We start from the raw sequence: 15,490 nt of genomic DNA, 5'->3' as shown, positions 1-15,490 counted from the left end.
TACATTAGCACTTCTAGCACAAGTTCCTCGATAGCAAATAATAATGGAAACACTGGTTGATTTTCCCCTCATTAGTTTGAGGGGACTTAAACTCACTGTGCTTCATTGCCATTGTTACTCCAGCTGGGATGAATTAAAGATTACAAAACTGAGTGAACTAGAACCTGTGTGGTTGAACTACTCACTGAATCTCAGGGAGCCCACCAAGTCTTTGAACAGTTCACAAAATATTAGAATATATCCGGGAGGATACCAAACTACTATGGTGTTTACCTATCATATTTGATGTATTGCTCTGTGATTTCAGTTTTGTTAAAAAAATATTTTTATAGTCATAAAATTATTAAACACATTTCTAATAAAACTATTTCATGTCTTAAACATTTTTCATAAAAATATTGTCCTACTTCGGTAGAATGATTACCGCATAGTGTTAAAATGACAAAGGCAGCACTGAAGTCCACGTCAATCTGTGAGCTATTAACCTAATTACTGCTTGCATAATATCATATTAAAGTGGGTTAGTGAGAATCTGACCTATTATAAGACTCAAAAGCAAGTTTCCCATTGCAGTCACAACAGTCTGAATCCAGTACAAAAGTAAAGGACTTTTTTTTTATTTCCCTGTATCAATATTTTTCGTTCCATTCAAATTCCTGGAAATCAGGGTTAGCTGTTAACTTGAGTTATAATCCTATTGATGACTTTAATGTCAACATCCTTCGGTGAACAGCTACTAAGTGGCATCTGCCCCACAACACCCACTATGCTGAGACACTCAGCAACTGATTAAACACCAGAAATCTTGCCAAGAGCTGAGAACTGGTGCATTACACACATGACCAATGTACTTTGAATAACACTTGATCTTTGAGACGGAAAGCTAGATTTCCAGTGCAAGATAACTCAGTGGCACTCTCTCACCTCCTGAGTCAGAAAGCCATTACTCCAGAATTTGAGCACATAATCCAGGTTGATACTTCAGTGCCAATTTAGAGAATGTGGAGGGGTCGAGAGAGGTGGTAGTGAGATAGAGTTGTTTGTTGTCATTGTACACATGAAACCTGATGTCGCGTTTTCAATTATGTTATCAAGGGGCAGCATGAAGATGAGAAACAGGAGAGGATCAAGGATAGGATCCTCTCCTATTTCTCATTTTCATGCTGTCCCTTGGTGACATCGTTGAAAATACAACATCAGGTTTCATGTGTACAATGACAACAAAGAACTCTACCTCACCACCACCTCTCTCAATCTCTCCACCTTCTCTAAATTGAGGGTCAGCAAAGGCAATGGTGCAGGAGTGGGATGAGAAGCTATTGTAGGTGATTCTTTAGCTATGACTAAATAGGTAAGACTCCAGGCAAGTGGAGTCCCACCCAGCTGGCGAGGGAGGAGAGGCATTGGAGGTGTGGTTGACCATGTTATAGGTTGTAGATAAGCTGAGCACAGCTATGGCAAGGGCAGAAATCTTATTGGAGCGTTTCAAACATGGAGTTCTGGGAAAGATGAGCACAGGTTTGGGAGGTGACAGCACATTCAAAGATGTTGGAGAGGAAAGGGAAATTGGAGATGGATGGAAGTTTAAAAAGACAGAGGGGGTCAAGGGTTGGTTTGTTGAAGAAATGTTAGACCCAAGTCCTATTTGTCTTTTAGGTGAATGTAAAAGAGCCCATGGCACGACTGGTAAAGGAAAAATGGAGTTCTGTCCTGGCCAACTCCGATCCCTCAAACACCACTACCAAAGCAGATTAACTGATTATTTCTCTCTTTTTGCTGGACCTTGTGCATAAATTGATTACCATGCCTGTTACACTGGCTCTGAAATGCTTAAGGTGTTTTTACAAGTATCTAAATAGAAAAGAGTGACTAAAGCAAGTTTTAATTCTCTAGAAAGAGAGTCTAGAGAACTGATAATGGAAAACAAGGAAATAGTGGAGACGTTGAATGTGTCTGTCTTCAATGTAGAAGATTTAGAAAACTTCCCAAAGACACTTGAAAAATCAAAATGTGAAAGGGAGGGAGGAGCTTAAAACAATCACCTTCGCCAAGGAAAAGGTGCTGCCAAAACTAATACACCTAAAGGCTGACAAGTCTCCAGGACCAATTGGCCTGCATCCTAGGGTCTTAAAAAAAGTGGCTGCAAATATAATAAAGACATTGATTATAATCTTCCAAACTTCCCTAGATTCTGAAGGGTCCAGTCAGATTGGAAAATAGCTAATGTAACACTTTTATTCAAGAAAGGAGGGAGATAGGAAGCAGAAAATATGGGCCAGTTAGCCTAATATCTGTCATAGGGAAAGTGCTAGAATTCACTATTAAGGAGGTCATAGCAGGATATTTAGAATGTGATCAGGAAGAGTGAACATGGCTTTGTGAAAGGGAAATCATGTTTAACTAATTTACGATTGCTTGTTATTTCCTCAAAAAAACAATGTGAATAAACGGGAACCTGGAGATGTGGTGTACTTGGATTTCTAAAAGCCATTTGATCAGGTGCCACACAAAGGTTACTAAATAAATTAAGGGCTCATGGTGTAGGGGTAACATATTAGCATGAATAAAGGATTGTTTAGCTAACAGGAAGCAGACAGTAGGGATAAATGGATAATTCCTGGGTTGGCAAGCTGTAAATAGAGGTGTGCCACAGGGATCGCTGCTGGGGCCTCAAATATTTACATTCTACATCAGTGACTTGGATATCGGGACTGAATGTATGGTCGTTAAATTTGCTGACGATACCAAGATAGGTGGGAAAGTAAGTTGTCAAGAGGATGTAGAGAGTTTGCAAAGGGATTTTGAGAGGTTAAGTAAGTGGGCAAAAATTTGGCAGATGGAGCAGAATATGGGAAAATGTGAACTTTTCCATTTTGGCAGGAAGAATAGAAAAAGAGTATGCTATTTAAATGGAGAGAGATTGCAGAATTTCGCAGTACAGAGGGACCTGTGTGTCCTGGTACCTGAATCACAAAAAATTGTATACAGGTACAGCTGCTGATTAGGAAGGTAAGTAGAATGTCAGTGTTAATTGCTAGGAGAATGGAATATAAGAGTGGGGAAGCTTTACTGCAGCTGTACAGGCCCTTGGTGAGACCACAGCTGAATTACCGTGTACAGTTTTGGTCTCTTTATTTGAAAAAGGGCATAATTGTGTTAGAAGCAGTTCTAAGAAGGTTCGCTTGACTGATTCCTGGGATGAAGGGCTTATCATAAGATGAAAGGTTGAACAGGTTGGGCATATGATGTTTAGAAGAATGAGAGGTGATCTTAATGAAACATATAAGATCCTGAGGGGACTTGATAGGGTAAATACAGGAAAGAGGTTTCCTCTTGTGGATGAGACTAGAACTAGGGGACACAGTTTAAGAATAAGAGGTCGCCCTTTTAAAACGGAGAGGAGAATATTTTTCTCTGAGGGTCATTAGTATGTGGAATTCTCTTCCCCAGAAAACAGTGGAGATTGGGACATTGAATTTACTCAAGGCAGAGTTAGATAGGATTTTGATAGACAATGGAGTCAAGGGTTATGAGAGAGGAAGACAGGAAAGTGGAGTTGAGACCACAAGCAGATCAGCCATGATCTTATTGAACGTCGGAACAGGCTCGAAAAGTTGAATGACCTACTCCTGCTCCTATGTCCTAAGACATTTTGTGATGTGAAAGACACTATGTAAATGCAGGTCTGTTCTTCCACTCCCATTTCTTTTAGGATAATATGTGTGAAATTCAATTCTACGTCATTAATTATGACTTTTAAAATATTCTATAAATTTGAATTACTATGGGGTGATATTTATACTGCAGCCTAGCACTTTAAGTTGCCTGCCACATGCTAACATTTTAAAATCATAGGCATGTATTTTTAACCACAATGTTTGAAATATTTATGGGAATAGGGGTTGTTTTCTAAATAAACTCGACAATTTTAACAATACAATCTTTTATCAGGTCATCTCTTCTGTCCTGTTACATAAGGATTCTGTATTTCACATGATGCATACTAATTGATGATTCAGGAATATAAATTTTAATACATTTACTTACTTGCGTTGGAATATTTCTTCTTCTTTTTTCAATTTAATTTCCATTCTATTGACTTTGCCCTCCAGTTCTTTTATCCTGATAAAGAGAAACTCAGAATATATAAAGCTTCCTGATTTCTACAGATTCACTCTAAGGTCTAACAAGCTCAAAACTTTGAAAGAAAATGGAGCTTCCATTTTGCTTTGCAAGGATAGTAACATTTTAAAATCACAGCTTTATGACCTTAATGCTGGAGCATTCATAACTCATTGGGCAGAATTTTGCTGTCGGTGAGCAGGGGGCGGGGCCCGCTCGCCATTGCGTGAAATGACACAGGATGATGTCAGGGGTTCCCCCCAATGTCATCCCGCCCCATTTAAATTTTCAGGAAGGCAGGGGCACAGCAAAATCAGCTGTGCGCCCGCCAACCTGTCAATGGCCATTTGAGGCCATTGACAGGATCATTTAAACAATTAAAGGACCTGCCCATCCAACCTTAAAGGTTGGCGGGCAGGCCAGGAGCCCCAGCAGGGAATAGAAAAAACATGAAACCTCATCCATGGGCAGGATGAGGTTTCAGACAGGGTTTTAAACAGTTTAATAAAGTTTTACTCTAATTTATGAACATGTCCCATTTCATGTGACATTGTCACATGAGGGGGACTTAAGGTTTTTTTTTTCTATTTTTAATCTTTTTAAAAGTGTCAGTGATTTCCCTGAGGCAATACTTAACCTCAGGGAGATGTGCGCTCTTTCATGTGCATGCACGAAAGAGTGCACTCTCGCTTTTGGGGAATCCCCCCGCCTGTACAGGAAGCGCATAGTGCTTTCCGCCAGATGTCACACTGGGTGGGCCTTAATTGGCCCACCCACATAAAATGGCGGCGGGGCCCGCTTCTCCAGCAGGGATCAGCTCCCCGCCCACCGGAGATTGTGTCGGGCCCACCCGCCTGACAAGCAGAAAATTCTGCCCATTGTAATCCCTTCAGTCTCTGGCAAAGGAATTTTGCAACATAATTGAATGAAACGTTGCTGCAATAGCAAACAGTTTATAGTTTACTCAAGAGTATAAATGTGATTAGTTGAAAAGATATGAAATGATTAATAATTGTTATGCTAATCCACTAACTGAAATCAGCAGACAGTCCTCAGTGACTGAAATCTGCCAGCAACAGGTCAAGAGCCCAATAGTCATTAGTATTACAATACACAGATGTAGATGAACATAAATCACTGTTTTCAGATCAATTTCGTATTTGAGCTTGCCTCCCCAAATATCTTCTCTCTCCTCATGAAGGCAGTGTCCCATGCTGTTCCATGCATGCCAGTGGTTCTCACAAGTGGCTATCAAATCTTGTGTGACATTTGACAGTAAGCAATAGTGAGCTATTTGAACTTAGAGAGGAAGGATGGATAGAAATTACAATTAAACCCATTCCTGTCCTCACCCAATGTCCATATGCAAACTTCCAGAATAGGAATCCCTCATCTTCCCAATGTACTGGCCAACTATGGTACACCTGCTGAAATCAGCTAAATCAGAATAGACCACAAGCTGAATCCTATTTCTCATAATGGAGGAGATCACCTTGTATGAAGATATGTACAGTATCACATTGATCAGGTCTCCTGGACTAGATGGAGAAGAATAATTTTCCAGGTCATTTTTCCTCAAATTGGTCAGGGCTTTTATCTGGTTTTTCACTTCTCCCCTACTCTACTCTAGGCTACTCTAAAACACTTTGTTCAAAAGTTTCCCAGTGTAATGCTCAATGTCAACCAATATACAACAAAAAGGTATATATTTTTTCTTTAACTGTACAATGCTTACACAAGAACACAAGGGCTAACAGCAGTAGACCATATGAGACATTGAACCTGCTCCGCCAATCAGTATGATCATGGCTGAGCTTGGGCATCAACTACACTCCCCAAGCTCCCCAAGATAAAACCTGGACTACAGATAAGAAACTGGTATAAGAGAATTAAGCAATAGTTACTTCTTGGGGGTGTGGTGGGGGAGGTGATGAAGCTAGGCAAAGGGAAAGCAGTACTTTTGTGAATGTACCAGCAATCAGTGCTAGGGTTTCTACTATTTCTAATTTTATATCAAAGCTGTGGATTCATAAACTCAATGTAAACAGTTTTAATTCAAAGATGACACTAAATTGAAAGAAGGGTAATTCTACAAAAAACGTCTGGATTAAAACTGTAGCAGAATTTTCCAGATTATTCTTCCCAAATTGGTCAGAGTTTTTATCTGGTTTTTCACCTCTCCCAGGCTACGCCAAAACATTCCTAGTGTAATGTTCAATGTCAGTCAATATGACACAAATAGGTATATTTTGGGGGGCAGAACTGTAGCAAATGAAATTCAAAGCTGAGTTGTACAAGGTACTACACAAGGGAAATGAAAATGAATAACACTTGTACTCCATGAATGATCGAAAAGTTAAAAAACTGCAAATACTGGAAATATAAAATAAAAACAGAGGAGGCTTGGGTTGCTCAGCAGTTCGGGAAACATCTGTGGGGTGAACGGATAAATTAACAATGTGAGTACAGAGTCTGCCAAAAGTTTTGGCAAAGAGTTTTGAGAAAGGCTCCACACCCAAAATATAACCTTGTTGATTTTCTCAACAAACACTACCTTGCCTAACAATTACTTCCGATTCCATGAATCATACCGAATTGGCTGAAGTTAAAAGAGATCTAGTTGAGGTAGTAAACTTTGCACTTAGCATAGTTAATCAGTATGAAGCAGCAAGTAACAAAGTAAATAGAATGTTGCATTACTGAGCATCAGTCCAATATAACTTGGGAAGATATCATGCTGAAGTTGTGAAGCGCTTTGGGCATTCCACATCGAGAACAGCATGTAATTTTTCCCACCATGAGATGTGAAGCTTTCAAGCCCTATTAGTGGTATAGAAAAGAGCTAAAAGGCCAATGATCTGTGTCAAACGGTTTAATCATGAGGCAAGACTGGAGAAACTCAGGCCTTCAGCACTGAAGGAAGTGATTGAGCAGGAACTTAATAGGAGTATGAAGTGGTACAGTAGTTTGTTTTTACATCCACAATAAATTATCGCTCTTAAACATTTGCCCATCCCTTCAATTTGTCACGATGACCTTGAGTGCACTCAATTGGGCACCTGGTTAATAGAGTTTGCTGATAGAGCCAAGTCATCAATAAAAGCATTAGATTCCATACCCATAACAAATAGAGTAATCCGTGAATCCAGAGCATGCTAGTGAATGGAACTCTTTCCAGTTCAGCCTTTACTTCTGCCTCTGTTAGCTTCAAGTTCCTTCTGTTCTGCCCCAACAATATGCCACAGCTCCAACCTCCAAAAAATATCAATTTCGCACATCGATCATCTGAACTTATAAATCAGATTTCCAATTAATAGGGCCAGTTGTAAGTCCATGCCCTCAGAAACAGGAACGAGAACATCCAAACCCATTTCCAAAAGGATTGTTACACTTTCATTCCATCAGTCTGGATTTTATCCTTATAATAATAAAAACAAAAAACTGCGGATGCTGGAAATCCAAAACAAAAACAGAATTACCTGGAAAAACTCAGCAGGTCTGGCAGCATCGGCGGAGAAGAAAAGAGTTGACGTTGAGTCCTCATGACCCTTCAACAGAACTAGGTAAATCCCAGGAAGGGGTGAAATATAAGCTGGTTTAAGGTGGGGGGGGAGAGAAGTGGAGGGGGTGGTGTGGTTGTAGGTAAAAGCAGTGATAGGAGCAGATCATCAAAAGATGTCACAGACAGCAGAACAAAAGAACATATAGATGTCGAAGTTGGTGATATTATCTAAACGAACGTGCTAATTAAGAATGGATGGTAGGGCACTCAAGGTATAGCTCTAGTGGGGGTGGGGGAAGCATAAAAGATTTAAAAATATTTAAAAATAATGGAAATAGGTGGGAAAAAGAAAAAACTATATAATTTATTGGAAAAAAAAAGGAAAGGGGAAGAAACAGAAAGGGGGTGGGGATGGTGGAGGGAGGTCAAGACCTAAAGTTGTTGAATTCAATATTCAGTCCGGAAGGCTGTAAAGTGCCTAGTCGGAAGATGAGGTGTTGTTCCTCCAGTTTGCGTTGGGCTTCACTGGAACAATGCAGCAAGCCAAGGACAGACATGTGGGCAAGAGAGCAGGGTGGAGTGTTGAAATGGCAAGCGACAGGGAGGTTTGGGTCATTCTTACGGACAGACTGCAGGTGTTCTGCAAAGTGGTCGCCCAGTTTAAGTTTGGTCTCTCCAATGTAGAGGAGACCGCATTGGGAGCAACGAATGCAGTAAACTAAGTTGGAGGAAATGCAAGTGAAATGTTGCTTCACTTGAAAGGAGTGTTTGGGCCCTTGGACGGTGAGGAGAGAGGAAGAGAAGAGAGAGAGGAAGTCCCTTGCTTTGGATTTTATTTTTGATCCTAGAGGTGAAAGACCACTATCCTCCACACTTCTAAAATATCTTCATAACTCTTTTAAAAACTTCATGTACAGAAATAAACAACTAAAGTCCTCATACATTCGCAAAAAATCCAGAAGATTATAGATATTGTCTGTAAATCATATCTTAAAAGAACTAAAAAATATATAAACGTTTTCATACAACACAAACCTGACTTCTTTTAAGGCAACTACATCTTTCAATTCACACTCTTTTCTTTGAAGCACTTTCTCCATTTGACTGTTTGTTTTCTCTGCCCTTTGAAGTGATTCTGTAGCCTTTACTCCTGCCTCCTTCAGAAGTTCCAATTCTCTTGACAGAAGTTTCACCTGTAGTGGGAAATTATAGGACAACATAGATTTAAAACAATAAAGAAACATATTTAGGCCATGGCAATATATGCGAAGAATAACATTTTTCAGCTACACCTTGCTAAGAATTGATATAGACATTACATAAAGTGGAACCACAAATAACTGCACTATTGATTGTTCAAAAGAATTTTCATGGAAGTTTGAGCTTAGATAACCATACATCAGCTAAATACAACTGAATATTTTTAAATATACAAGTTGATGTCATCTCCTCCCTCTTCCTTGCTTGTCCCATTTCTTCTTTTCGATTCCCTCCTTATCCATTTTAAATCTAGTTGACCTAAAAACTAAGATAAAAACAAAAAACTGCGGATGCTGGAAATCCAAAACAAAAGCAGAATTACCTGGAAAAACTCAGCAGGTCTGGCAGCATCGGCGGAGAAGAACAAAGTTGACATTTCGAGTCCTCATGACCTTTCAACAGAACTAAGTACAAATAGGAGAGGGGTGAAATATAAGCTGGTTTAAGGTAGGGGGGTGGGAGGAGAGAAGTGGGGGAGAGGTGGTTGTAGGGACAAGCAAGCAGTGATAGGAGCAGGTAATCAAAAGATGTCACAGACAAAAGAACAAAGAGGAGTTGAAGGTGGTGATATTATCTAAAAGAATGTGCTAATTAAGAATGGATGGCAGGACGTGCAAGGTACAGCTCTAGTGGGGGTGGGGTTAATTAAGACTAAAAAGGCATAAAAGGTATAGATTTAAAAATAATGGAAATAGGTGGGAAAAGAAAAATCTATATAAATTATTGGAAAAAACAAAAGGGAGGGGGAAGAAACGGAAAGGGGGTGGGGATGGAGGAGGGAGTGCAAGATCTAAAGTTGTTGAATTCAATATTCAGTCCGGAAGGCTGTAAAGTGCCTAGTCGGAAGATGAGGTGCTGTTCCTCCAGTTTGCATTGAGCTTCAATGGAACAATGCAGCAAGCCAAAGACAGGCATGCAGGCAAGAGAGCAGGGTGGAGTGTTAAAATGGCAAGCGACAGGGAAGTCTGGGTCATTCTTGCGGACAGATGGAAGGTGTTCTGCAAAGCGGTCGCCCAGTCTGCGTTTGGTCTCTCCAATGTAGAGAAGACCGCATTGGGAGCAACGAATGCAGTAGACTAAGTGGGGGGAAATGCAAGTGAAATGCTGCTTCACTTGAAAGGAGTGTTTGGGCCCTTGGACGGTGAGGAGAGAGGAAGTAAAGGGGCAGGTGTTGCATCTTTTGTGTATGCATGGGGAGGTGCTGTAGGTGGGGGTTGAGCAGTAGGGTGTGATGGAGGAATGGACCAGGGTGACCGGGAGGGAACGATCCCTACGGAACGCCGCCGGGGGGGTTGAAGGGAAGATGTGTTTGGCAGTGGCATCATGCTGGAGTTGGCGGATATGGCGGAGGATGATCCTTTGAATGCGGAGGTTGGTGGGGTGATAAGTGAGGACAAGTTTCTGGGAGGGAAGAGAAGGCATGAGGGCAGATGCGCGGGAGATGGGCCGGACACGGGTAAGAGCCCTGTCAACGACCATGGGTGGAAAACCTTGGTTAAGGAAGAAGGAGGACATGTCAGAGGAACTGTTTTTGAAGGTAGCAACATCAGAACAGATGCAACGGAGACGAGGGAACTGAGAGAATGGGATGGAGTCCTTACAGGCAGTGGGGTGTGAGGAGCTGTAGTTGAAGTAGCTGTGGGAGTTGGTAGGCTTGTAACGGATATTGGTGGACTGACTATCACCAGAAATTGTGACAGAGAGGTCAAGGAAGGGAAGGGAAGGGTCAGAGATGGACCATGTGAAAATGATGGAGGGGTGGAGACTGGAAGCAAAATTAATAAATTTTTCTAGGTCCCGACGAGAGCATGAAGCAGCACCGAAGTAATCATCGATGTACCGGAGAAAGAGTTGTGGGAGGGGGCCAGAGTAGGACTGGAATAAGGAATGTTCCACTTAACCCATAAAGAGACAGGCATAGCTGGGGCCCATGCAGGTACCCATAGCCACACCTTTTATTTGGAGGAAGTGAGAAGAGTTGAAATTGTTCAGTGTGAGAACAAGTTCAGCCAGACGGAGGAGAGTAGTGGTGGATGGGGATTGTTTGGGCCTCTGTTCAAGGAAGAAGCTAAGGGCCCTCAGACCATCCTGGTGGAGGATGGAGGTGTAGAGGGATTGGTGAACAGGAGGCGGTTGGGGCCAGGGAACTGGAAATTGTTGATGTGACGTAAGGTGTCAGAGGAGTCACGGATGTAGGTGGGAAGGGACTGGACAAGGGGAGAGAGAATGGAGTCAAGATAACGAGAAATGAGTTCCGTAGGACAGGAACAGGCTGACACGATCGGACTTCCGGGACAGTCCTGTTTGTGGATTTTGGGTAGGGTTTAGAAGCGGGCCTTCCGAGGTTGGACGACTATCAGGTTGGAAGCTGTGGAAGGAAGATCTCCAGAGGAGATGAAGTCAGTGACAGTCCTGGAAACAGTGGCTTGTTGTTCAGTGGTGGGGTCATGGTCCAGGGAGAGGTAGGAGGAAATGTCTACGAGTTGACGCTCAGCCTCTGTGAGGTAGAGGTTAGTGCGCCAGACAACAACAGCACCACCCTTGTCAGCGGGTTTGATGACAATGTCAGGGTTGGACCTGAGAGAATGGAGTGCAGTAAGTTCAGAGAGAGACAGGTTAGAATGGGTGAGAGGAGCAGAGAAATTGAGACAACTAATGTCGCACCGACAGTTCTCAATGAAAAGATCAAGAGAAGGTAAGAATCCAGAGGGAGGGGTCCAGGTGGAGGGAGAACATTGGAGGTGGGTAAAAGGATCCATTGAATGGGGAGGACTCCTGCCCAAAGAAGTGAGCACGGAGAGGAAGGCGGCAGAAGAAGAGTTCAGCATCGTGCCGAGCCCGAAATTCATTGAGATGAGGGCGTAAGGGCATGAAACTAAGTCCTTTGCTGAGCACTGAACGTTCAGCGTCGGAGAGGGGAAGGTCAGGGGGTATAGTGAATACACGGCCGGGGACGGAGGGACAGGCAGGGGTGGAGGGTCCTAGATGGGTGTTGGTGTCGATGAGTTGTTGGAGCTTGCGTTCCTTAGCACTTGAGAGAAAGAGAAAAAGTTTCTTGTTGAGGCGTGGATGAGACGAAGAATAAAATGAAACTGGGGGCACGCGCAGTTTTGAAAAAGGGTGCGTCAGTGCTGCTGGAGGGAGAGGTCGAGTGTGTTCATTTGGTGGCGCATGGCACTGAGTGTGGATCTCAGAATGCGACGGGAACAGCAGTCTGAGAAACGTTTTATGTCCCGGAGATACCTGTAATCCTGGGTGGGTTCGAAACATGATGGATGGAATTTCAGTTGAAATCCACGTGGGGTAAGTTGGAGACGGAGACAGTCACTGAGAAAGGAAATATGGCTGTGAAAGTGGGCTTTAGTAAACACCTTGTCAAACACCAGGAGTGAAATGGAAAGCAATGAAGGTGAACAGGGCAAAAGGCCCCCTCCCACAACTCTTTCTCTGGTACATCGATGATTACTTCGGTGCTGCTTCATGCTCTCGTCGGGACCTGGGAAAATGTATTAACTTTGCTTCCAATCTCCACCCCTCCATCATTTTCACATGGTCTATCTCTGACACTTCCCTTCCTTGACCCCTCTGTCACAATTCCTGTGATAGACTGTCCACCAATATCCATTACAAGCCTACTGACTCCCACAGCTACCTCGACTACAGCTCCTCACACCCGCTTCCTGTAAGGACTCCATCCCATTCTCTCAGTTCCTTCGCCTCCGTCGCATCTATTCTGATGATGCTACCTTCAAAAACAGTTCCTCTGACATGCCCTCCTTCTTCCTTAACCAAGGTTTTCCACCCACGGTCGTTGACAGGGCCCTCAACTGTGTCCGGCCCATCTCCCGCTCATCCGCCCTCATGCCTTCTGCTCCCTCCCAGAAACATGATAGGGTCCCCCTTGTCCTCACTTATCACCCCACCAACCTCCGCATTCAAAGGATCATCCTCCGCCATTTCCGCCAACTCCAGCATGAGGCCACCACCAAACACATCTTCCCTTCATCCCCACCCGGCGGCATTCTGTAGGGATCGTTCCCTCCGGGTCACCCTGGTCCACTCCTCCATCACCCCCTACTCCTCAACCCCTACCTACGGCACCTCCCCATGCATACACAAAAGATGCAACACCTGCCCCTTCACTTCCTCTCTCCTCACCGTCCAAAGGCCCAAACACTCCTTTCAAGTGAAGCAGCATTTCACTTGCATTTCCCCCAACTTAGTCTACTGCATTCGTTGCTCCCAACGCAGTCTCCTCTACATTGGAAAGACCAAACGCAGACTGGGCGACCGCTTTGCAGAACACCTTCCGTCTGTCCGCAAGAATGACCCAGACCTCTCTGTCGCTTGCCATTTCAACACTCCACCCTGCTCTCTTGCCACATGTCTGTCTTTGGCTTGCTGCATTGTTCCAGTGAAGCTCAACGCAAACTGGAGGAACAGCACCTCATCTTCCAACTAGGCACTTTACAGCCTTCCGGACTGAATATTGAATTCAACAACTTTAGATCTTGCACTCCCTCCTCCATCCCCACCCCCTTTCCGTTTCTTCCCCCACCCTTTTGTTTTTTCCAATAATTTATATAGATTTTTCTTTTCCCACCTATTTCCATTATTTTTAAATCTATACCTTTTATGCCTTTTTAGTCTTATTTAACCCCACCCCCACTAGAGCTGTACCTTGCACGTCCTGCCATCCATTCTTAATTAGCACATTCTTTTAGATAATATCACCACCTTCAACACCTCTTTGTTCTTTTGTCTGTGACATCTTTTGATTACCTGCTCCTATCACTGCTTGCTTGTCCCTACAACCACCTCTCCCCCACTTCTCTCCTCCCACCCCCCTACCTTAAACCAGCTTATATTTTACCCCTCTCCTATTTGTACTTAGTTCTGCTGAAGGGTCATGAGGACTCGAAATGTCAACTTTGTTCTCCTCCGCCGATGCTGCCAGACCTGCTCAGTTTTTCTAGGTAATAATTCCAAAGGAATCCAAATACTATGATTTTATGCTATGTTACAATGTCATGTAAGTTGACATAGCCGTGTCAATTTAATAAAGCCAACACCAAATTTATAGAACAGCATGATAGACATCTGCTTATGCTATGCATTTTACTTCATCACATAACAGATAAGATGCAACACCCATGCTATATAGAAATAAAGGAATAGGAGCTGGAGAAAACCATACAAGTTGAGCTTGCTCTGCCATTCAACATGATCTTGGGCTTCAACTCCACTTCCCCACCTTCTCCCAATATCCCCCGCCTTCTCCTAATATCCTCCGATTCCCTGAAGGACCAAAAATCTGTCTCTCTTAGCCTTTGATACATTCAATGATGGGGCATTCACAACTTTCTGGGGTAGTGAATTGCAAAGATTGTAAAGAAATTTCCCCTCATCTCAGTCCTAAATAACCAGTTCCTTATCCTGAAACTGTGCCCCCTTGTTCTAGGTTCCCCTGTCGTGGAAAAAGTCTCAATATCTGTTCTGTCAAACTCTTCAGAATCTTGAATGTTTCAATGAGATCACCTTTTATTCTTATAAACTCCAGAAAATATAGGCCTAATTTACTCAGCCTCTCATCATATGACAACCCTCTTATCCCAGAGACCAATCTAGAGAACACTTTGCTGTACTGCCTTCACTACAATTATATCCTTCCTTAAATTTGGAGACCAAAATTACACACAATATTCCAGGTTTAGTCTCACCAAAGCACTATACAATTGTAGCAAGTCCTCACTATTCTTGTACTCCAATCCCCTTGCAATAAAGGCCAACATGCCATTTGCCTACCTAATTGCTTGCTATACCTGCACGCTAAACATTTTGTGTTCCTTGTACGAGTACATCCAAATCTCTCTGAACATCAACATTTACAAGTTTCACACCTTTAAAACATATTCTGCTTTTCTATTCTTACAACTAAAGTGAATAATCTCACACTTTCTGCATTATACTCCATTGGCAACCTGTTGCCTACTCAATTAACCTTGGCTATATGTCTTTGCAGCCTCTTTGGTGTCCTCCTCATAGCTTGCATTCACACCTAGCTTCGTATCGTCAGCAAACCTGGATATATTACTCTCTGTCTCTTTCTCTGTCATTAATATAGATTTAAAAATGGCTGAGGCCTTGGAACTGATCCATGTGTCACAGCCTGCCAATGTGAAAATGCCCCATTTATCCCTACCCTCTGCTTCCAGTCTGTTAACCAGTCCTCAATCCATGCCGCAACTCCATGAGGTCTAATTTTGTGTATTAACGTTTTGCGTGGCACCTTATTGAATGATTTTTGGAAAACCAAGTATAATACATCCACTGGCTCCCATTTATGTTTCCTACAACTTACATCCTCAAAAAATTCTAACAAATTTGTCAAAAATCATTTCCCTTTTGTAAAACCACATTTACTTGAGGCTAGGAATTCTGTGGCGAGTAACTCACTTCTTAACTCCCCAAAGCCTGTTCATCATCTACAAGACACAAGTCAGGATTGTGATGGAATACTCTCCACATGCCCGGATGAGTGCAGCTCCAACAACACTCAAGAAGCTTGACAGCAACCAGGACAAAGCAGCCCGCTTGATTGGCAGT

The 15,490-nt window shown here is 42.7% G+C and overlaps 1 protein-coding gene across 5 annotated transcripts in view; it reads right to left on the bottom strand.

Moving 5' to 3' along the window:
• The window catches only part of ccdc57 (coiled-coil domain containing 57), a 179,441-nt gene that overhangs the window by 114,463 nt on the left and 49,488 nt on the right, over positions 1 to 15,490 (bottom strand). For all 5 annotated transcript variants that reach the window (XR_005946643.1, XR_005946644.1, XM_041217393.1 and 2 more), the window contains exons 5-6: positions 8,660 to 8,817; positions 4,048 to 4,122 (exon numbers count right to left, since the gene is read on the bottom strand). Coding sequence is in view for 3 of the 5 variants with exons in the window: in XM_041217393.1 (XP_041073327.1) it covers positions 4,048 to 4,122; positions 8,660 to 8,817 (233 nt within the window). In the remaining 2 variants the exon portion in view is untranslated. The remainder of the gene's footprint in view (positions 1 to 4,047; positions 4,123 to 8,659; positions 8,818 to 15,490) is intronic.

This window comes from Carcharodon carcharias, chromosome 22, assembly GCF_017639515.1.
Source record: "Carcharodon carcharias isolate sCarCar2 chromosome 22, sCarCar2.pri, whole genome shotgun sequence".
NCBI classification, from domain to species: domain Eukaryota; kingdom Metazoa; phylum Chordata; class Chondrichthyes; order Lamniformes; family Lamnidae; genus Carcharodon; species Carcharodon carcharias.
The sequence above is the reverse complement of the archived record's forward strand: the minus strand, read 5'-3'. Positions and strand labels throughout refer to the sequence as shown.